The 25,992-nt window shown below is 43.2% G+C and overlaps 2 protein-coding genes across 3 annotated transcripts; one reads left to right on the top strand and one right to left on the bottom strand.

The window, feature by feature from the left end:
- Positions 1 to 1,448: 1,448 nt before the first annotated feature.
- On the bottom strand, positions 1,449 to 16,141 carry LOC106605767 (folliculin). The gene is made up of 12 exons (XM_014201696.3): positions 15,845 to 16,141; positions 10,994 to 11,197; positions 10,613 to 10,759; positions 6,919 to 7,140; positions 6,542 to 6,708; positions 6,307 to 6,398; positions 3,910 to 4,073; positions 3,578 to 3,691; positions 3,357 to 3,480; positions 3,007 to 3,135; positions 2,617 to 2,719; positions 1,449 to 2,275 (listed from the first exon to the last, which is right to left on the bottom strand). The coding sequence occupies exons 2-12, from the start codon at positions 11,195 to 11,197 to the stop codon at positions 2,068 to 2,070; spliced, it is 1,674 nt and encodes a 557-aa protein (XP_014057171.2). The 5' UTR covers positions 15,845 to 16,141; the 3' UTR covers positions 1,449 to 2,067.
- Positions 16,118 to 25,288, top strand: leng9 (leukocyte receptor cluster (LRC) member 9). 2 transcript variants are annotated; one of them, XM_014201695.2, is made up of 6 exons: positions 16,118 to 16,212; positions 16,815 to 16,967; positions 20,899 to 21,010; positions 21,725 to 21,855; positions 21,962 to 22,291; positions 23,027 to 25,288. In XM_014201695.2, exons 2-6 carry the CDS (start codon positions 16,826 to 16,828, stop codon positions 24,061 to 24,063), a joined length of 1,752 nt encoding a protein of 583 aa, XP_014057170.1. In that variant the 5' UTR covers positions 16,118 to 16,212; positions 16,815 to 16,825; the 3' UTR covers positions 24,064 to 25,288. The 2 variants fall into 2 exon arrangements, with proteins under 2 accessions (XP_014057170.1, XP_014057169.1); XM_014201694.2 differs by lacking the exon at positions 16,118 to 16,212 and adding an exon at positions 16,374 to 16,469.
- The last annotated feature ends 704 nt before the right edge of the window (positions 25,289 to 25,992 follow it).

Genomic DNA, 25,992 nt, shown 5'->3' with positions numbered 1-25,992 from the left:
TTCCGCAATATCGGGTGAACTGTTTAGAAATTACAGCACTTTTTGTATATAGTCCCCCCATTTTAGGGGACCAAAAGTATTGGGACAAATTCCCTTATATGTGTATTAAAGTAGTCAAAAGTTTAGTATTTGTTCCCATATTCCTAGCATTCAATGATTACATCAAGCTTGTGACTTAACAATCTTGTTGGATGCATTTGTGGTTTGTTTTGGTTGTGTTTCAGATTATTTTGTGTCCAATAGAAACGAATGGCAAATAATAAGAATATTTTGTCTCATTGAGTCACGTCCATTGTAAATAAGAATATAATATGTTTCTAAACACTTCTACATTAATGTGGATGCTACCATGATTACGGATAGTCCTGAATGAATCGTAAATAATGATGATTGAGGAAGTCAGACGCACAAACATCATACACCCCAAAAATGCTAACCTCCCATGTTATTGTAATGGTGAGAGGTTAGCATGTCTTGGGGGTATGGTATTTCTGCATCTGTAACTTTGTTTTATTGTCTACTCTACTATATGATATGACCTAACGTTCCACCAACGGGCTGGCCTACAGTTTACAATACCAAATCAAATATTGACTGGGTCATGTGTAACCAACTGTATTTCTTTGTTCTGTGTTGAAAACACCCTTTAAGTAGGTATGATTCACTGACACATTCTATTTATAAAAGCTCAAATTTCACCCACTCTTTTTAAGAACTATAATAAAACATATTTAACTAGGCAAGTCAGTTAAGAACAAAATCTTATTTACAATGACGGCCTACCCCGGCCAAACCAGGACGACGCTGGGTCAATTGTGCGCCGCCCTATGGGACTCCCAATCATGGCCGGATGTGATACAGCCTGGATTCAAACCAGGGACTGTAGTGATGTATACTGAGATGCAGTGCAAGAGTAGAAGTAGAACTACACACAAAAATGTATGTTATAATATTCCCTAATTTGCTCAATCATTATATACATACACAGTAAAAAAAACAACAGGGCATGAACTTGAACAAAGCCTTGTGCTACTGGATTTTACAAGTCTGCAGACTTCAGCAAAAGCCTTCTGAAAGGGATCAAATAACTGCGAAAACACAAAAAGCTTTGCAGTTATTTAGTTTTAATAATGAGTTACTAGCTCATTAGTGAAGAAGCCCCCTGCTGATGTGGTAGTATACGACACAATGATATGTTGAGGGACTGAGAGCTCGTTATGCAAGGGTTTTTATGTTGCGTGTCACCCGAAGACCTACAACTGTTGTTTTACACCACTTGAGGTCTCTTGGCTGACAGCCACTCATTGTAAAAAAGCATGTGAGTGGGAACTGGCAAAGGATCTCCGTTTTTTTCCCCTCCACTCTTTTTCTTCACCCTTCTTTCTTTGATTTAATGATTCTCCACAAGATGGTGCCAGTTGGGAAAAAGGATGAATGACACACCAATATTTCAGTTTCAGCTCAAGCAGTTATTTTATTTGAATATCTCTGTACAATGTGTTAACAAACTATTGAACATTTTATAATAAGTTAGACATAAAATTGTGGACAGGGTTCCTATAATAATTCCCTTTTTGATTACTAAAAAAAACAGATACATTACGTAAAACGTAATAAGTAATTCGTATCTGAATTAAGTATTAATTTAAAACCGACCCATGGAGTGGCTTATTGTTCTTTATGATGAAGGATGGGTTTTAATCAAGTCAGCACTTGGACACAAACATATCCTTCAGTCAGTCTGTCATTACTCACTCATTCACACTCGTTTTCTTTCCCTTTCTCTCTGTCCGTTCGAAATACAGTAGTAGATACACGCAGAGGGTGCTGGGAGGAGCTATAGGACCGGCTCATTGTAATGGCTGGAAAGGTATAAATGGAACGGTGTCAAACATCAAACATATGGAAATCACGTTTGACTCCGTTCCATTAAATCCATTCCAGCCATTACAATGAGCCCACCCTCCTATACCTCCTCCCACCAGCCTCCTATACTGAGATACAGTATATTTCACTCCAGCTGTATGGTCTCTCCCACTACCTCTCATCTTCTCCTCCACTGCTCTCTCACTGGCTAAGGGGCCTCTCCCCTCCTCTGACAGCGGTCATCAGATGGCTCTTGTAGGTCTTGCTGAGTCCCGTCATCCAGAACTTGAGCAGCCTGACGTTGTCCTCTTCCCCAGGCCCCGTGGCACCCAGCAGGGCCAACACCTTCTGGGTGTCCTCCCTCCCACGCCCATCTACCTTGGAGAACTTAAACAGCACCTTCACTTTACTAAGGAATTGAAGGGATGGGGGGTGGGGGGGTGGGGGGGGGGGGGGGGGGGTGGGGGGTTAAGGGGAGGATGGGTATGGAGAGAAGTGGGAGGGAGAGGAGTTATTGGAATTTCCCAATGATTCTGGACTACATTAAGCATTCCACATCATCCTGTACTGCACAGCCAATGTAACCAGGCTGGGGCTTTGGGGGGTTTCATAGGGGGACTTGTTTGACTGTTTAATGCCCCACTATCTACAGTTGCATACCTACATACCTCTGTTTAGAAAAAGCCAAAGAAATGAAACTTCAAAGTTTAGGGAAATTCCCTGCTTATCAGAGGGGTTGTTGTTACTCACTTCATCCACTCCTCCTTCAGACACAGCAGACAGTGAGAGACCACATCCACTGACAGGTTCTCATTGGACAACGCCACCTCGATCTTATTCAACAACGTGGGACCTGAGAGAGGGGTGGGGGGAAAGTCAGAGAGGATGGGAGAGAGGGATAGAGAGCAAGGGAGGGGGAGTGATAGGGGTGAAGAGAGACAGGGAGAGAGCACGAGAGATGCAGGTCAATAGATTGAAACTGGAAAGTTAATGGAGGGAAATTTCACACGACTAATTGCACCTCTTTGACCTTTGCCATGATTGTTTACAACTAGAGGCGTCTTGAAGAAGACATGTATAATGTATACCTTCATGTTGATGATGTATATAGTATATTGTCCAGATGGGGTATATCCTCACCTTTATCTGTAGGCTGTGAGTTGGTACTGCTGATGTTGAACTGATAGAGTGAGAGGATGTCTTCCCCACAAGCAGCAGAGTACAGAGAGCCCCTCTCCACACTGACCACATCCACCAACACTGAGAACTCTGGGAAGGGACACAGCAAGATGGACATATTTAATGGGTATTTTAGGATTCGAAACCTTATGAAAACCTTTTACTTGTTAATTGTTCTGTTCGCAATTATAACTAATATCATTATCATACAGTATTTTATTATTAGCATATTACTATCATATGTAATAGTGATTATAAGCAGACCTCCAAATAAAGCAGTAACCACAGTGATGTATTCTGGGTTTGTGTACCTGAGGAGCTGACGTGTGTGGGGATGGGCACGTCAGGGCTGAGGCCCAGGAAGTTACATCGGTATGCTTCCTCATACTGGGCGCTGTACGTCACAGAGCGGACACAGCCCACCGGGAGCAAGGCCTGATGGGATATATACCAAACCATGTGATTAGCGATGAATGCTAGGAGGAATATTGTTTAAAGGGGGATACGATGAGTAAACTTTTGATTGGCTGACCTTCAGCATGGTGAATGCTGAATGGATGAGCCCTGGGTCAGCCCCTCTCAATATGACCTGATTTCCCATGAGCACGTGCCATGCTAGCTGGCGGAAATCAGTGGTCCCGAGCACCTGTGTACCAATCAGATAACAGATATCATCGCAAGGAAACAGCCAGGAAATGCATTCACAAAATAAGAGGATATTGGTTTCCCTCTTTAACCAATTGGTTCTCAAAGTTTTTTTTTTTTTTTTAAACCAAGTGATTAACATAATTAAGTATGACGTATGATGTGCTAGAAATGAAAGTGTTCATGATGTGGTAGGGAGAAAGGCACACCAATGTTTACCTGTCTTAAATGTCTCAAGGACCTGAACTTTGGACCAGGATACCCCTCTGCTTTCCCCTCGTTAAACAAGAAGTCTCTGTACAGCTCGCTTTCCGATTGGTGGCACTGGGGTCTAGACCCGCCCCCTTCTGCTCCTTCCCAGCAACTCATTTCCTCCTCTTGCTCTGAGAAGACAACAGGACATTGTTAAAAAGACATACAAAACACCCAATATCGGGACTTATTCCAAGATATATACTGTATAGATACTGTTATTTTATTTAAATTGATTTAGCCAGGATAGTAAACAAAGTAACAATTGCAACTATTTTCCTGATTGGAAGTATTCAAGTGTCATAGCGACTTGCAATATCAGAGCTGAACAGGGGGGAGCATTGGAAACATTTTTGTCCCAAAAATGGTAATCAGAATGGAATGTGTGTGATATGGTTGAGTGAATCACATTGTAGCTCTCTGTCCTCATGGTCTAACCGTGTTAATCACACGTTTACTGTAGATACGGACTCCTGTTCCACTCTGACACACTGGGCAAACACATGACTTCTCATGATAATGCAGTCAGGAACGCTTTACCCTGATATCAGATCACACCCTTTTTATTCACTTCTTTTAACTTGAGCCATATGGGGTAATATGTCTCTCTGACTAGTGTTAACCGTTTGGGATAGGGGGCAGTATTTTCACGTCCGGATAAAAAAACGTACCCGATTTAATCTGGTTACTACTCCTGCCCAGAAACTAGAATATGCATATAATTAGTAGATTTGGATAAACTCTCTAAAGTTTCTAAAACTGTTTGAATGGTGTCTGTGAGTATAACAGAACTCATATGGCAGGCTAAAACCTGAGAAGATTCTATACAGGAAGTGCCCTGTCTGACAATTTGTTCTCCTTCTAGGGCATCTCTATCAAAAATACAGCATCTCTGCTGTAACGTGACATTTTCTAAGGCTTCCATTGGCTCTAGGAAGGCGCCAGAAAGTGGAATGAGAGCTCTCCAGTCTCTGGGCGAAAAACAGCAGGGGTTTTTGTGAGTGGTCCTTCTGAGAACAATGACACTAAGGCGCGCGTGCACGAGACGACTCCATTTTTTTGTTTCAGTGTTTGAATGAACACAACGTCGCCCGGTTGGAATATTATCGCTATTTTACGAGAAAAATAGCATAAAAATGTATTTTAAACAGCGTTTGACATGCTTCGAAGTACGGTAATGGAATATTTTGAATTTTTTTGTCACGAAATGCGCCGGCGCGTCACCCTTCGGATAGTGACTTGAATGCACGAACAAAACGGAGCTATTTGGATATAACTATGGATTATTTGGAACCAAAACAACATTTGTTGTTGAAGTATAAGTCCTGGGAGTGCATTCTGACAAAGAACAGCAAAGGTAATCAAATTTTTCTTATAGTAAATCTGAGTTTGGTGAGGGCCAAACTTGGTGGGTGTCAAATTAGCTAGCCGTGATGGCCGGGCTATGTACTCAGAATATTGCAAAATGTGCTTTCACCGAAAAGCTATTTTAAAATCTGACACCGCGATTGCATAAAGGAGTTCTGTATCTATAATTCTGAAAATAATTGTTATGTTTTTTGTGAACGTTTATCGTGAGTAATTTAGTAAATTCACCGGAAGATTGTGGTGGGTATGCTAGTTCTGAACATCACGTGCTAATGTAAAAAGCTGTTTTTTGATATAAATATGAACTTGATTGAACAAAACATGCATGTATTGTATAACATAATGTCCTAGGAGTGTCATCTGATGAAGATCATCAAAGGTTAGTGCTGCATTTAGCTGTGGTTTTGGTTTTTGTGACATATATGCTTGCTTTGAAAATGGCTGTGTGATTATTTTTGGGAGGGTACTCTCCTGACATAATCTAATGTTTTGCTTTCGCTGTAAAGCCTTTTTGAAATCGGACAATGTGGTTAGATAAAGGAGAGTCTTGTCTTTAAAATGGTGTAAAATAGTCATATGTTTGAGAAATTTAAGTTTTTGTAAGGTATTTGGTATTTGTAATTCGCGCCTGTCTGTCTCTCTATGAGCACCCGTCTGTCTCTCTATGAGCACCCGTGCGTACCCGTCTGTCTCTTTATGAGCACCCGTGCGTACCTGTCTGTCTCTCTCTATGAGCACCCGTGCGCACCTGTCTGTCTCTCTCTATGAGCACCTGTGCGCACTTGTCTGTCTCTCTATGAGCACTAGTGTGCACCTGTCTGTCTCTCTATGAGCACTAGTGCGCACCTGTCTGTCTCTCTATGAGCACTAGTGCGCACCTGTTTGTCTCTCTATGAGCACCTGGGCGCACCTGTCTGTCTCTCTATGAGCATTAGTGCACACCTGTCTATCTCTCTATGTGCACTTGTCTGTCTCTCTATGAGCACCAGTGCGTACCTGTCTGTCTCTCTATGAGCACCAGTGTGTCCTCTGTGGGAGCTCCCTCCAGCAGCTTCTCTGTCAGACGACTACCACAGGCCTTCAGTAACCTGCAGGAGAGGAGAAAACACAAGAGAGTGTATCAAACAACTGGGATAGACAGAACACTGCACGACCACCCCTGATGTTGACTGTATGTCTGCTATTGTTTAGATTAACCTTAGTGATCATTAGCGACAGTTAGCTGTCTCACCAGCTGAAGGAGGAGTGCAGGCTGGCCCAGAGGTTGGTGTGCTGTGTGAGGGAGGGCAGGGAGCGGGCCGCGTTACCACTCCTCTGGTGGGGGAAGACAGCAGGAGAGAACACACTGTTCATCCTCACCGCCCTCTGAGGACACACACACTGCTCACTGTCAAACACCTGTAGAGGATAGGGGGAGGGGGGAGAAATAAGAGGGAGAGAAGTCAAACATGGCCCCCCTATTCTGTCTGATAGTAAGAGTTAGTGTTCATGTTTATTTGTCTTATGTTTTATGTTCACATTATGAATAGTAAGTGTGATATATATATATATATATATGTCCCATACATTTAACATGGTGTGTTAGTTTGTGTGTGTGTGTGTCCTTACCTTCAGTGCTGTGCTCTGGAGACTCTGTATAGTGAGTCTGAGGTGGCGCAGCAGGAAGGGCCAGGAGTTGATGAGGTAGATCCTGTCCATGGCTACCATGACGATACTGTACCACCGCTGGAAGCCCCGGGCCAGGCTGTCCTTGATGAAGAATGTGTGAGAGAACACAAAACCATGCTGCTCATCCCCAAAGAAGATAGGACCCTCACGACCTGGACACACCTAGAGAGGCAGGGAGGGAGAGAGGCAGATGAGAGGGAGGGTACTGAGGGGAGAACATACATTAGGAACAGAGCAAATGGAATGGCATCAAACACCTGGAAATCATGTTTGATGTATCTGATACCATTCCACTGACTCCGCTCCCGTCATTATCACAAGCCCGTTCTCCCCAATTAAGGTGCCACCAACCTCCTGTGATATCTATCTATCTATCTATCTATCTATCTATCTATCTATCTATCTATCTATCTATCTATCAGGGCTCTCCAACAGGTAGATCACGCAGTAGCTCGCAGCCCACCAATGAGTAGCTCGCCAAACAATTCTGAAAGTACACGCAATTTTCACGTGTTCCACCGCAAACAAATCTCAGAAGTAGACTTAGACACCGCAAGCTCCCAGCTACTATCTAATCAACGCAACATTGACATTATCCCACCCCTGGTAAGCCACAAGGGCCTAAAGTCACATTACCCTAAAGGTGCAGGTGAACATTTGTGTCTCATCTGTGAGATTTTGGTTAAAAGAATGAAATTAAACAATATAATTAGTTCTTACTAGTAATACATTTATTGTTTTACAAACATTAAAAAGCATGTCATCTGTTTTTGAGTGTTTTGTTGGTGTAATTTTAGCAGGGGAAAAATATTTTGTCTGGTAAAAATTCTGAGTGGCTGGTAGATTTTTTAATCTACCTGCCACAGTGGCTGGTGGCCCAAAAAGTAAATGTTATGCCCTGTTGGCTTAAAAAGTAAATGTTATGCCCTGTTGGCTTAAAAAGCCACACCCAATAGCTGCCAATTCGTTTTCCATCAATATTGTACCGGTCTGTCTGTGTGGTGCACACATTTGTTCATCACTCCGTGTGTAGCCAGTTGATGTGATAACCATCTCGTGGGTTGATAGAAACACCTCCCCCAAAACCTTCTTAATTAAATGTTATCTGCAAAGTAGGCTTACCTGGCAGAAGTATATCATGAGTAAGTATATCATTTGTATCTATTATTTGGTTATTTGCAAACTTTGCCATGAAATGAGCAGCAGCAGCGCAGAACCATCGCTAGACCGGCACATTCCACACTCCCTAGATGCACGATTAAAAGGGCCAGAGGTGCAAAGTGCAACTACACTCCAAAATAATTAGTTTTTTGTTTTCTTCCAGACCCCCCCAAAAATTGTCTTCTGCTGTGATTTAGGCATTGACATGGACTCAGCACATCCAATTTCATTGTTTCTCTATGAACAATTGTAATTTTCAGAGTGAAAATTCAAATTGAGAACAGAATTTGGGAATATACAGTTGAAGTCAGAAGTTTACATACACCTTAGCCAAATACATTTAAACTCAGTTTTTCACAATTCCTGACATTTAATCCTAGTAAAAAGTCCCTGTTTTTGGTCAGTTAGGATCACCACTTTATTTTAAGAATGTTAAATGTCAGAATAATAGTAGAGAATGATTTATTTCAGCTTTTATTTCTTTCATCACATTCCCAGTGGGTCAGAAGTTTACATATACTCAATTAGTATTTGGTAGCATTGCCTTTAAATAGATTAACTTGGGTCAAACGTTTTGGGTAGCCTTCCACAAGCTTCCCACAATAAATTGGGTGAATTTTGGCCCATTCCTCCTGACAGAGCTGGTGTAACTGAGTCAGGTTTGTAGGCTTCCTTGCTCACACACGCTTTTTCAGTTCTGCCAACAAATTTTCTATAGGATTGAGGTCAGGGCTTTGTGATGGCCACTCCAATACCTTGACTTTGTTGTCCTTAAACCATTTTGCCACAACTTTGGAAGTATGCTTGGGGTCAGTGTCCATTTGGAAGACCAAACTGCGACCAAGCTTTAACTTCCAGACTGAGGTCTTGAGATGTTGCTTCAATATATCCACATAATTTTCCATCCTCATGATGCCATCTATTATGTGAAGTACACCAGTCCCTCCTGCAGCAAAGCACCCCCACAACATGATGCTGCCACCCCTGTGCTTCACAGTTGGGATGGTGTTCTTCGGCTTGCAAGCCTCCTCCTTATTCCTCAAAACATAACGATGGTCATAATGGCCAAACAGTTCTATTTCTGTTTCATCAGACCAGAGAACATTTCTCCAAAAAGTAGGATCTTTGTCCTCATGTGCAGTTGTAAACCGTAGTCTGGCTTTATGGCGGTTTTGGAGCAGTGGCTTCTTCCTTGCTGAGCGGCCTTTCAGGTTATGTCGATATAGGACTCGTTTTACTGTGGATATAGATACTTTTGTACCAGTTTCCGCCAGCATCCTCACAAGGTCCTTTGCTGTTGTTCCGGGATTGATTTGCACTTTTCGCACCAAAGTATGTTAATCTCTAGGAGACAGAACGCATCTCCTTCCTGAGCGGTATGACGGCTGCATGGGCCCATGGTGTTTATTCATGCGTATTATTGTTTGTACAGATGAACGTGGTACCGTCAGGCGTTTGGAAATTGCTCCCAAGGATGAACCAGACTTGTGGAGGTCTACAATTTGTTTTCTGAGGTCTTGGCTGATTTCCTTTGATTTTCCCATGATGTCAAGCAAAGAGGCACTGAGTTTGGAGGTAGGCCTTGAAATACATCCACAGGCACACCTCCAATTGACTCAAATCATGTCAATTAGCCTATCAGAAGCTTCTAAAGCCATGACACCATTTTCTGGAATTTTCCAAGCTGTTTAAAGGCACAGTCAACTTAGTGTATGTAAACTTCTGACCCACTGGAATTGTGATACAGTGAATTATAAGTGAAATAATCTGTCTGTAAACAATTGTTGGAAAAATTACTTGTGTCATGCACATAGTAGATGTCCTAACCGACTTGCCAAAACTATAGTTTGTTAACAAGAAATTTGTGGAGTGGTTGAAAAACAAATTTGAATGACTTCAACCTAAGTGTATGTAAACTTCCGACTTCAACTGTATATAAAATATTTTATAGGGCCCCCCTTAGAGTTGTTTAACCATTATTTTACCAGGTATATTGACAGAAAACATAGTGTACAATAGAAAGTAGTGCACTAAGGACCCAGGGAAGAGTTGCAGGGGAGAGAAGAAGAATGTGCCTATTTGAAAGCTTGAAAAAAAACTTAGTAGCTTGCGATTAAAAAAAAAAAAAGTAGCTCTCACACTCAAAGGTTGGAGTCCCCTGATATATATTGTCACATACACCGGATAGCTGCAGTGAAATGTCTTGTTTTATAGGGTCAACCATAGTACAGCAACCCTGGACAAAATGAGGGTTAAATGCCTTGCTCAAGGGCACATTGACAGATTCTTTACCTTGTCGGCTTGGGTATTGGAACCAGCAACCTTTTTGTTACTGTCCTAATGCTCTAACCGCTAGGTTACCTGCCACCCTTAACTAAAGGCTTGTGTATTGACAAACAGTCATGAGTCTTAATGCAAGAAAAATGGCAACACGCACGCTCACACATACACACACGAACACACAGGTGGTTACCTCACAGCTGAGGCTGCGTACGCAGGCCTGGCGGACCACACTGAAGAGCTGGGGTTGTCTGGGTTGTTGGTGGCTGAGGAACCGGATGCCTGTCTCACTGTCTACGCTGACGAAGCCAGGGTGAGACGCTGGGAGAGACCGGCAGCCCTGACAAAGAGATGGAGAGAGACAGGGAGTGAATGAGAGAGAGTGAGTGAGTGAGTGAGTGAGTGAGTGAGTGAGTGAGTGAGTGAGTGAGTGAGTGAGTGAGTGAGTGAGTGAGTGAGTGAGAAAGAAAACGATATGGCCAGAAAGAATAGTTATTAGACAAAACATATTAGTCAATGTCATTTCTATTCTGTCCGTTCAGCCCTTCACTCATCTCACACACATCTCCCTCACCTCACACATGTCTCCTCTCTGTGTAGCTGAGCTGTTTGCCCTCATGGTGAGTCCCTCTCCATCTCTGTCCGACTCCCTGTCCCCGGGTATGGGGGCGCCAGCCTGGGAGGGTGTGGGGGACGGGGGGTGCAGAGCCTCGGTGCAGAACAGGGTTCGGGGGCCATGGAGCTCACAGAAATGACAGAGAGCTACCAGAGCATTCATCTGAAGGGGGAAAGAACAGGGCCGGCCCACCCATTAGGCAGGATAAGGCGGCCGCCTACAGTGGCAGATTGACGAGGGCAGCATTTTCCAAGCTAAATTGACCAAGAAGTACCAACAACACATAAAACAATTTATCTCACCCAGTGGCACATGGGCTATTTAGGTGAATGCCGATGCTGCCATGTGATAAGCAGTGCTCACTTTGTCAAAAATATTTTTCTTGTCCATGCCAAGTATGTCTCTCTAGGGTGCTGTTGGAGAGACGCACCGCTGCGGCGCTTCACCAACATTCTGTCAAAAAATCATCTAACATAAATCATGTAGCCTATAGCCTAAGGTAGAAAGAGTATATGGCCTTTTCTGTAGAATACAGGCTGGAGTAGAGATCAAATTTATGACAATGTCATGAGACAGACAGTTTTCACATCATACACGTTTCTCCGAATCAAATAGTGTAACCTAAACGGCACCCAATCAACAACAACAAAAAGTGCTTTGAATATGGCACGTTAACAAACATATCTTTAAACCTCTTAATGATTAGCACCTTTTTTTAAACTTTCGCCTAAAATGACATACCCAAATCTAACTGCCTGTAGCTCAGGCCCTGAAGCAAGGATATGCATATTCTTGGTACCATTTAAAAGGAAACACTTTGAAGTGTAAGGAAATGTGAAAGGAATGTAATAGAATATAACACAATAGATCTGGTAAAAGATAATACAAAGGGGGGAAAAAAGCGTTATTTTGTATTTGTTTTGTACCATCATCTTTGAAATGCAAGAGAAAGGCCATAATGTATTATTCCAGCCCAGGTGCAATTTAGATTTTGGCATCAGTGTATCTGCAACGTGTTAGACTGATCCAATGAACCACTGCATTTCTGTTCAACATTTTGTATCAAGACTGCCCAAATGTGCCTAATTTGTTTATTAATAACTTTCCATGTTCAAAATTGTGCACTCTCCTCAAACAATAGCATGGTATACTTTCACTGTAATAGCTACTGTAAATTGGACAGTGCAGTTAGATTAACAAGAATTTAAGCTTTCTGACAATATCAGATATGTCTATGTCCTGGGAAATTGTCTTGTTACTTACAACTTCATGCTAATCTCATTAGCCTACGTTAGCTCAACCATCCCGTGGAAGGGACACCTATCCCAAAGTTAAAAACAGGACAGGTCCAAGTAAAATGGACAACATGGAATGAACAATCAGGCTACTCAACTGCTGTCTAGTAGGCTTGGGCGGTACACTGTATACTAGGGTAGTTGGAAAAGGCCACTGGATGGTTTTTCAATAGCGTCAGTACCATTGAAACTATTTATTTTAAGTTTTTTAATACATTTAAATATTTGTAGCAACTTTAAGTGAATACCTGCAGTCAACTTGTGCAATACATTAGGAGATAAAGAACATTGCGTTCTTCATTTCACCTACCACATTATTATGAAGCTTACTGTAGTTTCCAGTCACGTGCCACTTGGTGTTTGTTTACAAGCACACAACGACGAGAGACCGGAGCCTTGTGAGTCACTCACTGTTGTGCAGCATGCGCCAGGTGATCCAATTACAGTATGGAATTCACAACTAAATGCTTGCCAGCTAGATATCTTATAACTATTAAGTTAACTGCCTAAAATGTGCTAAATGCTCTGCAGTTATGCATTTGGTTTGCTAATTTAGTAGCTAGTTATCTATCTAGCTAAGTGGTTAGCTTCTTCCAAAATCATAATTTTCTTGGTAACAGCAGAGAATCCCCTCCTGGCTCAAGAGCCTTGCTGGCTAATATTTTTTGTTGTTGTTAGTGCAGCAAAATGTGAAGAGCATTTTTGAGTTACTTGTATAGTTTAGGTCAGAAACTGTACGAAATGTTCGCAATGCGTCATTAGCATTAAGTTAGCATTCTCTATGGGATTTTACATGCACTTGGTAGCATTGCTAACCTTCGTATTTCAGTGTATCAGTGCGGTTTGAAAAAAGCACCCCCTGTGTTCAATGCCGCTATTACCAAATTTCCTGGAATGGCACAAAGTTGGTATTTAAAAAAACTAACATTTTTGTTATTTTGCAGACGCTCCCGAGTGGCGCAGCGGTCTAAGGCACTGCATCTCAGTGCTAGAGGCGTCACTACGGACCTTGGTTCGATTCCAGGCTGTATTACAACCGGCTGTGATTGGGAGTCCCATAGGGCGGTGCACAATTGGCCCAGCGTCATCCGGGTTTGGCCGGGGTAGGCCGTCATTGTAAATAAGAATTTGTTCTTAATCTTTCTGGCGCAGGCATTCCGCTAGTGACCCACCTCGACAACATCCGGTAAAATTGCAGAGCGCCAAATTGAAAATACAGAAATAGTCATAATAAACATTCATAAAAAATACAAGTGTTATATATCGGCTTAAAGATGAACTTAATCCAGCTGCTTTGTCAGATTTCAAAAAGGCTTTATGGCGAAAGAATACCATGCGATTATCTGAGGACAGCGCCCCCCCTTACAAAAGCATACAAACATTTTACAACCAAGTAAAGGAATTACAAAAGTCAGAAATAGCGATAAAATTAATCACTTACCTTTGAAGATCTTCATATGGTTGCAGTCACAAGAGTCCCAGCTACACAATACATGTTCGTTTTGTTCGATAAAGTCCGTCTTTATATCCCAAAAACTCTGTTTTGTTGGCGCGTTTTGTTCTGTAATCCACTGGCTCAAAGGCGGTCAAAACATGCAGACGAATACATCCTAATAGTACTGGTAAAGTTCGTCGAAACATGTCAAACGATGTTTGTAATTAATCCTCAGGTTGTCAATTGTCTAAATAATCGATAATATTTCAACCGGACAATAGCGTCTTCAATAGAAAGGAAAAACAACGAAGGGCGCGCACTCGGTCAGGCGCACAAACCAGCTCTGCATTCTTCCTCAGTCCACAGACAGAAAGGTCTCATTCTTCTTCATTTTTCAGAAAACAAGCCTGAAACAATGTCTAAAGACTGTTGACATCTAGTGGAAGCCATAGGAACTGCAATCTGGGTCCTAACCCATTAGATACTCTTTAGGCATTCAATTGAAAATAACCACATAAAAAAAATCCCACTTCCTGGATGGATTTCCCTCAGGTTTTCACCTGCCGTATCAGTTCTGTTATACTCATAGACATTATTTTAACAGTTCTGGAATCTTTAGAGTGTTTTCTATCCAAATCTACCAATTATATGCATATCCTAGCTTCTGGGCCTGAGTAACAGGCAGTTTACTTTGGGCACGCTTCTCATCCAGACGTCGAAATACTACCCCCAAGCCATAAGAAGTTAACTGACTTGCCTAGTTAAATAATAAAATAAATCTAGAGCAACTTGCAATAGTGAGTGCATATATTTTCATACTGGTCCTCCGTGGGAATCGAACCCACAACCCTGGCGTTGCAAGTGCCATGCTCGACCAACTGAGCCACACGGGACCATACGAAGTTGTGACAACCTGGATACCACACAAGCCTACTTACTGTCTAGGAGTTTCACCCAGTGGACTAAATTGTCATGATAATCAGTGGCTTCGTGTTTGTATCCATACATATTTGATGAGATGATCATAGCAAAAAATAAAATACTTCTGCATTTCCCACTATGTAAACACATTGATTCTCATTGCATATAGGCTCAGGACAACTTCTGATAAAGTTGGGTAGTTGATATTCAGAGCTTAAGGAGCCAACATTATTAGTCACAGGAATCAGGATTAATAAAGCCAATACAATTGCCTGTTTTACAAAAGGTAGGCCTACCACATGGATGGGCATTCTTAAAATGTAATGGGGGCCTAAACTGTAGGCTACACCTCAGTAAGCACGGGCCAATGTCTTTTGAACGTCTTCTTTGGGTGCTGTCCGGACCAGCATCTTTTTTTGTTTGTTGTTTTTGGTGTGGTAAGGACCAGCCTTGATTTCAACATCCATGGACCAAAACAAATCTGAACCAAACATAGACATCTATATTTGGTCCGGCCCAGGCTTGATTTCAACCTCCACGGACATTGGTTCAGATTAGATCCGGTCTGGACCCAAACATTTTACCAGACCAAATCTGTACCATTGAAAGACATCTATGTTTCACAAGTTCGGACAGGTCAGTAAAGAAAAGTAGAGTACAGTACAATACAGCAGAGCACTGTACAGGAAAGTATAGTTCAGTACAGTACAGTATACTGTATTGTACCCTACTTTACTCTAATGTACTCCACCGAAGACGTCTTTTCACTTTTCATTCCTAACTTAAAATAAACCTAACTTCAACGTCTGGAAAATAAATATTTTAGACGGCTTTTTAACGTAATTTGGTTTACTGGGACCATTCTAGTTTGGCGGGGGTATAGGAGGTCGACAATTTGTTTTGCCTGGCCTATTGCGGCAGAACGGCAAGCACCTAGCCCGGGAGAGAACGGCCAACACCTGGCCTGGGAGAGAACGGCCAACACCTGGCCTTGGAGAGATGACTGGTGATCATAGGTGTGTTATTGTCAATGCTTTTGTCTTTGGATTCAGTGTAAACATTGATGATGTATTACCTTTCTGTGTAATCAAGTTGAATTGCTGGGGAAAGTTTCCTACAACCTTTCTAAATGGAAACCTATAAGTCAAGTACACTTACCTTGATTAAAGCAGCGTGAACAATCACTGCAACAAATTACAGGCGATCAGATTGCATCAAAACATCACAAAAGGACATTACTGACAAGCTAACCCCTAACACAGCACGAACAAATGTCTCGAAAATAGAGCATGATAATTTTTCTTAAAAACATGGGAAATAAGTCGCCAATGCATACGCAAGTTCAAATTTCTAGTTCATTCACACAAGTAGTCTTGTTGCTGTATTAGCCTTTGTTTATACTTTTTCACTGCTCTGGTACGCTCGCTCTCTAGGTTAGTGGTAGTCGTCATGTGACCAGGGGAGTCACGCGCTTGGGATCCAGGAGGACCGCACAGATGACGCACAGTTTTGGTATACTCTCTTCGGTAAGAAATTATAACAAACTATTGTCAATTTATAAACGGCCTAGTATAGAAAATATTACAGTATCAATTGTTTTGAGGATTTGAATGATTATTTAAACTAAGAGAAGAAAGCCTGTTCTCATCACTGAGGTACATAGACCTACATTTCCCACAAGCCCCCTCGGTACAAACATAACAAAGGTCAAAGTGCACATTTACGGTAGCTTCAGACGGAATCTATGATATATCTGTTTATAAGTCAGAGGGTGTACATTCAGGTAACTAACAACAATAATGTATCATAATGCATATATTATACAGTACTACATTATCGTTTTATTAATGTTTAACATTTTGGTGGCATTGTATAACTTGTTATCTTGACTCTTGGGTGTGTTGTAGCTACGTCCTCATTAGGGCAGGCTACCTCTCTCAGTTCTCCTTAGCTTAGGTAGCTACTATAGCTACTTTAGCACAACTTACTTCTAAATATATAGCTACTATATTTACAAAATCAATTATTGCTTAATTGATTGATTTATTAACTGGTTGTGCTTGTATTGCTATGTTAACAGTGAGAAACAAAGTTAACACTTTTGTATAATAATCTTTTACACCCACAGGTTGATTGACTATGGCGTCAGAGGAGACAGGTGTGCCTTTGGACTCAGCTGAGAACCTGGAGGACAGGAGAGCACAGGAGCATAGAGCTACAGAGGGGCCAGAGACAGAGGTCCCAGCCAGTCCCAGCCAAGATGGACCTCAGGTGACGGCAGGTAATGTTTTGTCATTCAGTTGGATTCTGTGTGCACTGCTGGTACGTGTACAGATATGAGATGTAGGCCTAACTAGGGCATATACGCTTCTTTAGAGGCAGAGCAGAAATTACAGTGAAAGAGAATGTTCATATTTTGATAATTACACAACACTGAAGTTTATCTAGGTATGATCAAATTATGAAGGACCGTTTTTAATATCAAGGTACCTAGGAAGTTGGGTGTTCACCAGTTGAGGCTGGTGGGAGGAACTATATGAGGACGGGCTCATTGTAATGGCTTGAATGGAATACATGGAACGGAGTCAAACGTGGTTTTCATATGTGCGATGTGCTTGATATCGTTCCAGCCTTTCCAATGTGACCATCCTCCCATAGCTCCTCCATAGCTCCTCCCACCAGCCTCCACTGGTGTTCACCCCATCCTCATCTTCTCTAAAGGAAGTCTGGGATTGCCTGAGTAACGATATGTTCCACAGAAATTCCACACTGATTGTATCTTAGCTACACTCGCAATAACATCTGCTAACCATGTGTATGTGACCAATAAAATTTGATTTGATTTGTGTTGTTAGGTTCTAATTCTCAGAGTAAATAACTCAACGGACACCATGAAAGCTTAACCAAGTTTATTTCTTCCCAGAGGATCAATACAGCTGCATTAGACAAAACATGATTCCACCACCACAAGTATATATACTCCAATTTAGGCACTCTTCCTTCTCTCTAATCGGTACATCTTTTATGGTTCGACAGGAAGACGAAGTGATGGGGTAATAAACCATTGTTTCTCCCTTAAGGGGATCTGACCTGACCTCAACCCCCTTGATGCCTAATCCAAAGATCTCCACCCGTATCCCCTATAGCAATCCTGTGACTTCCTCCTGTCCACCCAACACATTCCAAAGCCATCTGACTCCTACAGATAACCATTAACTTCTGATGTAAAAACCAGTCTCTATCACTCCTCAGATACTATACTTCTGAGTATAATAATGTTCCAAGTTTAGCCCAGAATCTAACGGTGTATTCATCAGACAGTATGATCTCTCTGAGATCTGCTTGTATTATTACCTGTTATTACATTTCTATTATCTCTCTATTTTCTTTCTCTCTGCATTGTTGGGAAGGGCCTGTAAGTAAACATTTCACTGTTAGTCTACACCTGTTGTTTACCAAGCACAGGACTAATAACATTTGATTTGATTTGATATTTGTGAGTAAGCAGTGTTTTTCCCACTTTTTACTCCCCCACTCTCTCTGAAAGCTCCTGGTAGAAGTTGTTCTGAAGCACAGATCGAGTATCAGCTCACTCTTGCTAACTTCTAAGGAAAACACAGAACTAACCTAGGTCAGTGTCTAGGGCTGAGTTCTCCCTACTCCTATTTTTGGGAAAGGGAGAAACCAACCAAACTGTCTGTGTACCCCCTCTAGTGTCATTAGGTTGCAAGCCAAGTCAGTCCAGTCCAAATGTTGTCAGTGCCAAGAACGGATGGAATTACATGTGCAATGTTTTATGCACTATCATACTTGTTATGGGAAACCCCTCCTGTAAGGACAAAATATGTGCCTTACGCAACAGTAATACTGTAGATGTGTGTCATATACTGTGTAACATGCATGTTGGGAAATCAGTGACAGCTAATGCGTTGGGAGATTTATGAATGGAAAGACAATAATGCACGTGTCAAACTCGTTCCACGGAGGAACGAGTGTCTGCAGGTATTCAGTCCTCCCTTGTTGATGAATTCAGGTCACAACACCCTGTTGTCTAGGTATTAATTGAAAGGAAAAACCAAAAACCAGCAGACACTAGGTCCTCCATGGAATGAGTCTGACACCCCTGACATAATGAGTCCTGCTTGTCCTAATCAGAAGTTGCACAACAACAGGCTCATTAAATCCTCAACTATGACATCATTCAAGGTGTGGTGGTATGTGATTTAGATTAGATATCACCCCCATCAGTTTTCCGAAATATAATTGTATTAAGAGTTTTCATTGGTAGTTACATAGTTTTATTGGGCCTATGATTTGAAATAATTTCCCTCACATAGGGAAGAGCAGGAAGCCACTGTTGGCATTGAGGTTATCTGAATCATCATACAGCCCCCTGCCTGAGGGGAGACTCATATAGACCACATCCATCTGCAGCTCTAGAGTCACTGCATTTACCACAAATCTACCATTTCCACCAGGACTGTGAGCATAATTTAACATGATTCTCTTGTCATTCTTGTACATGTAAACACCAATGTCTCCTGGGCTAGGGGCATCACTGGCAGTGAATCTGATTTAGTCGACTTTTATCACTTATATCTGCATCAGAGCAGAAACCGAAACAGGACGAGATCAACAATTTCCATCAGAACTCAGTAACGTTAGCTGGCCCAGAATGTACTCTCATGTCCATACATGTAGGTAGTTGTAGCAATTACCTGTAAGTGAGTTGTAGGCCTTTCCGATTTGTTGGGGAAGACTTTACTGTAGACCAGTGGGATGTCAGCATTGAAGGGTCCTATCCTCCCAGAGTCAGTCAAAGCAGCGTAGAATGCCACTTTTGGCCTGTCTGTGAATACAGTTTCATGTATGTTATTTCACATTATATGATATAGTATACACAGTAATCCTACACCTGTGAAGAAAATGTCAATGTGGCGCAGTGACAACATTTGTATGTTTTCTAACCTGCATTCTCCTTCTTCAGCTCCTCCACCTCTCTCACTGACACTCAGTCTGGCCTCCTGGGCTAGAGAGACATTTCAGAGCAAATATGAACTCTCAATGATCTACTGGGGGAAATGAATAATCCTACCTACTGTAAACAAATGATTCATCTGTCGTCATTAAGCTCTTTCAATACTGTACCTGAGTTCTCATTCTCACTGGCTGTCCCTGGCCTGCATGGCTGACAGTTCTGCTGCTTGGCCTGGAATTAGAAAGAACAAAAACAGAGAACATATTTTGAGAGCTGTAGATCCTTAAACTGTTACAATGATAAATAAATACAAATTCTATATTATCTTTTCAGCTCTTTAATATTTCTTTCAGGGACTGCAATAACATACAGAACAATATGCTATTTTGTTCATTGTCTGTTCGATTTAAATATTAGCTAATCCATTTTTTTACCTGCATTGGCTCCACCTTGTTCTTGTAGAAGTGCAGTTCAGTCTTAGTGATACTCAGCTCCACTCTCTGGTTCACCACCTCTTTCTGCAGCTCGTCCACCTGGCTCTCACTAGCTGTCACTCTGGCCCCCATGTTCCTCAGCTCCACTCTCTGTTCCACCACCATGTTCCTCAGCTCCACTCTCTGTTCCACCACCATGTTCCTCAGCTCCACTCTCTGTTCCACCACCATGTTCCTCAGCTCCACTCTCTGTTCCACCACCATGTTCCTCAGCTCCACTCTCTGTTCCACCACCATGTTCCTCAGCTCCACTCTCTGTTCCACCACCATGTTCCTCAGCTCCACTCTCTGTTCCACCACCAGGTTCCTCAGCTCCTTCAGTTCAGTAAAGACTTGGTCAGGTTCGCTGGTCTGGCAGGTTGCGTGTCTGGGGTCATCATGACCCTGTTGAGTGATGTCATTCTCCCTGACTGCTCCAATCTCTCCATGAGCCCATGAACTAATCTTGTCTACTGGGCTCAGCGACCCCCCCCCCCCCCCCCCCCCCCTTCTTTACAGTATATACACACTGGTCTTGGTGGACCAATACATGGGAATTTAAAATGTGTTCTCAATGTAAAACTAGGTAAATCCAAGGACACTGATAATACAGAGAACACTGCGAAGGACAAACTACCATACATATATTATATAAGACCATACAGATATTATATGTTGTTTTGTAACTGACTTTGGGTGAGACGGGCTGCTAAATAACTGCCCCCCCCCCTCTCTCCTCTCTCCTCTCTTTGACATACCAGGCCAGGAGGAGGGAGCAGGTGTCTGTCAGTTCTTCCTGTTGGGAAAGTGTCGTTTTGGAAACAGGTGTCGTCGATCTCACAGTTCTGTAGCTAACACGATCACCACCGACCTGTAAGAAAATTATGTTTATATAACAGAAACTAGGACAGGGCAACATTTCAACTTGATGGTGCCATGATGCCATTGTCACTGTGATGTCTAAACATGCCTTTACATTCATGCAATATTTAACAAACATTAATGAAATAGTCTGATGCATAATGTTTGTGCAGCCCTAGAACAACTGAAAATGCCCAGGGGTTAGGGGCTAATATTTACTCAATGTTCAGTATATTTCAGACTTCTAACCACTTGAACAACTAAATAAGACTGAAAGACAGAAATCTTCAAAGCATATAGCTGCCAGCCCTAAACAGATGGCCTTCAGAATCTCAGAGTCCTCCCTCTCATCACTAATCCCTCTGCCTGGCGACAGTGGAATCTTCAGAAGAAGAAATTGTTTTTCCTCTTGTGAGAAGCAGCATCTGTGGTATTGGCTCTGTCTGCCCTCACAGCAAACAGAGCCTCTGAACGAAGTGGTAATCAAGTCATGTAGCACAGTAGAAATATAATAGATAGGTAGTTAATTCCATAGGATAAGGAAGTGAAGAGGTAGAATAGCAGAGTTAAATGAATGTATCTGTTTAGAAATCTAGATTAACTTTTTAAAATACATCCATCTGAAGGTCACTATCCAATCAGTATGAGGAAGACCTAACAGGTTAGCGCTTACATTGACCAGAGAGTGATGAATACAATCCCTCTTTCTCCTTCCCTCTTTCTCAGCACTCCAACATTAGATGACCCAGAGGCTGTTATAGACCAGGAAAACAGGAAGGAGGGAGAAAAAGAGGGAAAACTCAAGAAGAAAGCTAAAGGGAATAAAACAAACCGGCCAAAAGACACAGAGGGAAAAGGTACAATTTCCCTCCGTTAAATCTAACTGAACATATGAGAACCCACTAAAATACCTGTTTGCTGCAAACTAAGTATAACTAACTAACAAAGTGTTTCTCCCCTCAGGATCAACCAAGAAGCCCCGCATGCGTACAGCCGATGACGTCATCTCTCGGATCCTGTGGGACCCGTCGGTGGAGCCGGCGGACTTTGTGGTGGGGTACGTGGACCGCTTCCTTGGGGTGCTGGAGCGGCCATTCTCTGAGTTCAACTGGGACACCGACCCCTGCGATTGTGACTACTCCTCTGAGCTAGCCCTGCCCAGACACAGGATTCAGTACTTCACCCATAGAGGGCGTAGAGTCTGGGACCGCAACAACAGGACTGACAGGGTGTTTGGATCCACTGGACAGTGTCTGGCGCCCCCCTTTGGGCAGGAGGAGGAGCAAGGGCAGGGTAAGAGAGGGCGAGGAGGAAGCGAGGGCGAGAGAGGGTGGAAGGTTGGGAGAGAGGGCGAGGGATGAAGGTAGGGAGAGAGGGCGAGGGAGGGAGGAAGGTAGAGAGGGAGAGAGAGAGGGAGGGAGGGGAGAAAGGGAGGGAGAGAGGGCGAGGGAGGTAGGGAGAGAGGGCGAGGGAGGTAGGGAGAGAGGACTAGGGAGAGAGGGCGAGGGAGGGAGGGAGAGAGGGCTAGGGAGGGAGGGAGGAAGAGAAGGCGAGGGAGGAGGGTAGGGAGAGGGAGGGAGGGTGAGGAAGGTAGGGAGGGAGGGAGGAAGGAAGGTAGGGGGCGAGGGAGGGTGGGAGAGGGCGAGGGAGGGAGGAAGGTAGGGAGAGAGAGGGAGGGAGGGGAGAAAGGTAGGGAGAGAGGGCGAGGGAGGGAGGTAGGGAGAGAGCGGGAGGGAGGGAGGAGAAGGTGAGGGAGGAGGGTAGGGAGAGGGAGGGAGGGAGGGTGAAGAAGGTAGGGAGAGAGAGGGAGGTAGGGAGAGAGGGAGGGAGGGAGGGAGGGTGAGGAAGGTAGGGAGAGAGGGCGAGGAATGTAGGGAGAGAGAGAGGGAGGGAGGTAGGCAGGAAGGTAAGGATTTCCACAGCTCTAGAACCTGGATTAACATACTGTTCTACTTCACTTTGTTAGTCTATAACATGTTTTTGTCATAATGTTTGTTTAACCTTCAAAATCTGCTTGTTTATTGGCAGGGGCAGGGACACAAGATGTTGAACAAAAAGACCCAAAAAACGACCACCGTGAATCAAGAGAAGAACAAGATGGAGTCATCACTACAGAGGAGGGAGAAGAGAGTGAAGAGTCCCTGATAAAACAGGATGTTGAAAACAGACACTTGGAGGAAAGAAATCAGAGCAAGACAAGTGTTCAGATGCCTGAGTCGACCAGACCAGGCACAGGAAGTACTCCACTGAACCAACAGGAAGCAGGAAGAGAATCAGAACCCTTGGAAGAGGAAGTTGGGAAGGATTCCGTTTTAGTCGTCATAGCAGACCAGATGTCTCTATCCCAGAGAGAAAGCGAGAGCAGGGGGGAGGAAGGTGAGGAGGAAGAATGGAAAGATTACTGGGATGGAGAGAAAGGCCCAGACCTAGCCCAGTGTCCGTCTGTGCCTGTGGAGCAGAGAACAGAGAGGGGTGGAGGCCGGCCTTCCAAACGTAAGCCCACCCACTTCATCACCTTCCGGGCCAACACTCCCTCCATCCTCTCCTCCTTCCAGCACCTTCAGGAGGAGCTCACCTCCATCCTCCCCTCATCCGCCCCTCATTGGTTGCCCCCCTCCTCCCTCCATGTCACCCTCTGTCTCCTGGTCCTCCCCGGCCCAGCCGAGGTCACTGCCGCTGGGGAGATGCTCCAACGCTTCGCCTACCTGGACCGCAACCCCCCTGTGGCCGTCTCCTTCCCCCTGAAACTGAAGCACTTTGGTGGGAAGGTTCTCTATCTGAGCCCCCAACCTCAGCCCCACCTCCAGCAGCTGAACACTGGCCTACAGGAGGCCTTCAGAGAGCAGGGCTGGCTGCACAGGGACTCCTTCAACCCACGCTACCATCTCACCCTGGCCAAGGTGAAGGACCAGGAGGGGGCGAGGGTGTTTGAGGGGGTGGGGGAGCTGAAGGTGGGTAAGGGGGTGAATTTTGGGCGACTGCCTATAAATAGGCTACACCTGTGTAGCATGGGGATGACTGGGGATGGGTTTTATGAGACACTGTGTTTGGTCAATCTCCGGTGAGATGGAGGTGTGTGTTTGTGTTTGTTTAGGTATGGAGGTGCTATTTTACAAAGCACAGAACCCACATTTCCACACCTCAGTCTCCATAGTTTTACATTTAAAGGTGCAATATGCAGAAATCGCTCCGCCATTTCCTGGTTGCTGAAATTAAAATTGTATGCCTAATTTCAGTTTGTGACAAAACAAGCAATCATTGCTGGTTTTGTGTAGAGAATCATTGTACCATCTAAACCGCTGTGAAATATCTTTTCAATAACCAAAATATTGTATTTTCAGCTTTTTGAAGCTGGTGTACAAAACCGGAAGTAAAAGACACAACAATGAAACTTAATAACGGGAAGCATAGAAATAGCACACAGAACAGATCTACCACTTCTTAGACTTCTTAGATTTCAATGACAATGACAGATCTATAACTCACATTTCTATGTGAATTTGGTCGCTCTTCCTAAAAGTTTCGTATTGCAGCTTGAAAATTACTCCATTGATTAAAATATGAAGTCCCAATGTTCCTGAAGTGCCTCTATCTGCTACGGACCATGATGAAGTAGCTGTAATTGTAATGGCTAATTTACTGTACCATGTTGTTAAGAAGAAAAATGCTATTGCAACCTCTTTGCAATAAGGAATTGAGACCAAAAGCTCAAGAGAAGTTTCAAGTGTTTAATACCAAGAGAATCCCCGTCCATCTTCTGTTCTGGGCCTGACCCTGTTCTCTGATCCTGGGCAGTTTCCTGTTATCTGATTAGGTCAACAACCTTTCTAAATGAGCATACACACAGTTTAATGACCTAAACTCCATTAATACTCACAGTAATCATTCACTACACAGGATACAAACGAACTACAGTTTAACTTGAAACATGTTACATTTTAATAGAATCCATCAATGTCTATAGCTTTCACAGGGAGGGACACCCACATTACATTTAATTTAGCAGACTTTAATACTGATGTAATAATGTCATGTGTTTAATATAATAATGACAGAAATATTATCTTTCCATCAGGGTAACTGCATCTCAACCAATCAATTCTTACTTTGCGGCTACAGAGATGATTTTATAATTGTAATAAGATTAATTTAATATGAATATTTTAATATAATCCAACAGAAACCCACTGATCGCTGCTACATTGATCATGTAAAATGTCTGCTTTTACAAAGAATTATGACCTTTGGATTTGGATTGCCAAGGACATTAAATATTGAACTTGTAATTTTTGTGAATGTCTGAGTGGTGATATTTCTGTGTAACAGCAGGGAGGATAGAGAGAGAGGAGAGGGATAGAGAGCTGGACGAGAGAGCGATGGACAAAGGAGAGAGGGATGGGGAGAGGGATGGATAGAGAGAGAGAGGAGCAGGAGGGATGAGAAAGGAGAGAGAGGGATAGAGAGGAGCGAGAGATGGAGAGGAGAAATAGATGGAGAGGGGGATGGAGAGTGAAGAAGGATGGATGTCGAAGGAGAGAGAGGGACGAAGGGAGGATAAGATGAGGGGCTTGAGAGAGGAGATAGAGGATGGCTGCTACAGTATAGTGCTGGGTCTGAATGAGAGCAATGGAGGCACGGTTAACTCTCTGAGTAACTCTTGCATACGTAATATAATTTTCTGTCTCTCTCCCCCCTTTTCCTCCTAGATACACGCACACTAGTGTGTTCTCTCACTCCCGTACGCTCCCTTGCTCGCATTATCTCTCTGACTCCCTTCCCCCACTCCCTTTCAGTGACATAGAAAAACGAATGCCACCCCTCCCTCTCGCTCTCTCGTTCTCCCCCATCCTCCAATGGCACACAAACACCCTGGTCTCTCATTCCACCCGCTCTCACTTTGTTTTTATTATTTATTGTAATCCCCCTCTTTTTCAGTCAAATCACCCACGGTCAGTCAAATCACCCACAGTCAGTCAAATCACCCACGGTCATGG

This window comes from Salmo salar, chromosome 05 (genome assembly GCF_965601325.2).
Source record: "Salmo salar chromosome 05, fSalSal1, whole genome shotgun sequence".
NCBI classification, from domain to species: Eukaryota; Metazoa; Chordata; class Actinopteri; order Salmoniformes; family Salmonidae; genus Salmo; species Salmo salar.
Note: the sequence above shows the minus strand (reverse complement) of the source record. Positions and strands in the feature narration are given on the sequence as shown.

Excerpts from the sequence above, each read along its gene's own strand:
- LOC106605767 (XM_014201696.3), bottom strand. The coding sequence starts at position 11,197 with ATGAATGCTCTGGTAGCTCTCTGTCATTTCTGTGAGCTCCATGGCCCC. Across the intron at positions 4,074-6,306 it reads GCTCATAGAGAGACAGACAG|AGCAAGAGGAGGAAATGAGT; the intron begins GTACGCACTGGT and ends TTGTCTTCTCAG. Across the intron at positions 3,481-3,577 it reads CAGCATTCACCATGCTGAAG|GCCTTGCTCCCGGTGGGCTG; the intron begins GTCAGCCAATCA and ends ATATCCCATCAG.
- leng9 (XM_014201695.2), top strand. The coding sequence starts at position 16,826 with ATGGCGTCAGAGGAGACAGGTGTGCCTTTGGACTCAGCTGAGAACCTG. Across the intron at positions 16,968-20,898 it reads TGGACCTCAGGTGACGGCAG|GCCAGGAGGAGGGAGCAGGT; the intron begins GTAATGTTTTGT and ends TTGACATACCAG. Across the intron at positions 21,011-21,724 it reads AACACGATCACCACCGACCT|CACTCCAACATTAGATGACC; the intron begins GTAAGAAAATTA and ends CCTCTTTCTCAG.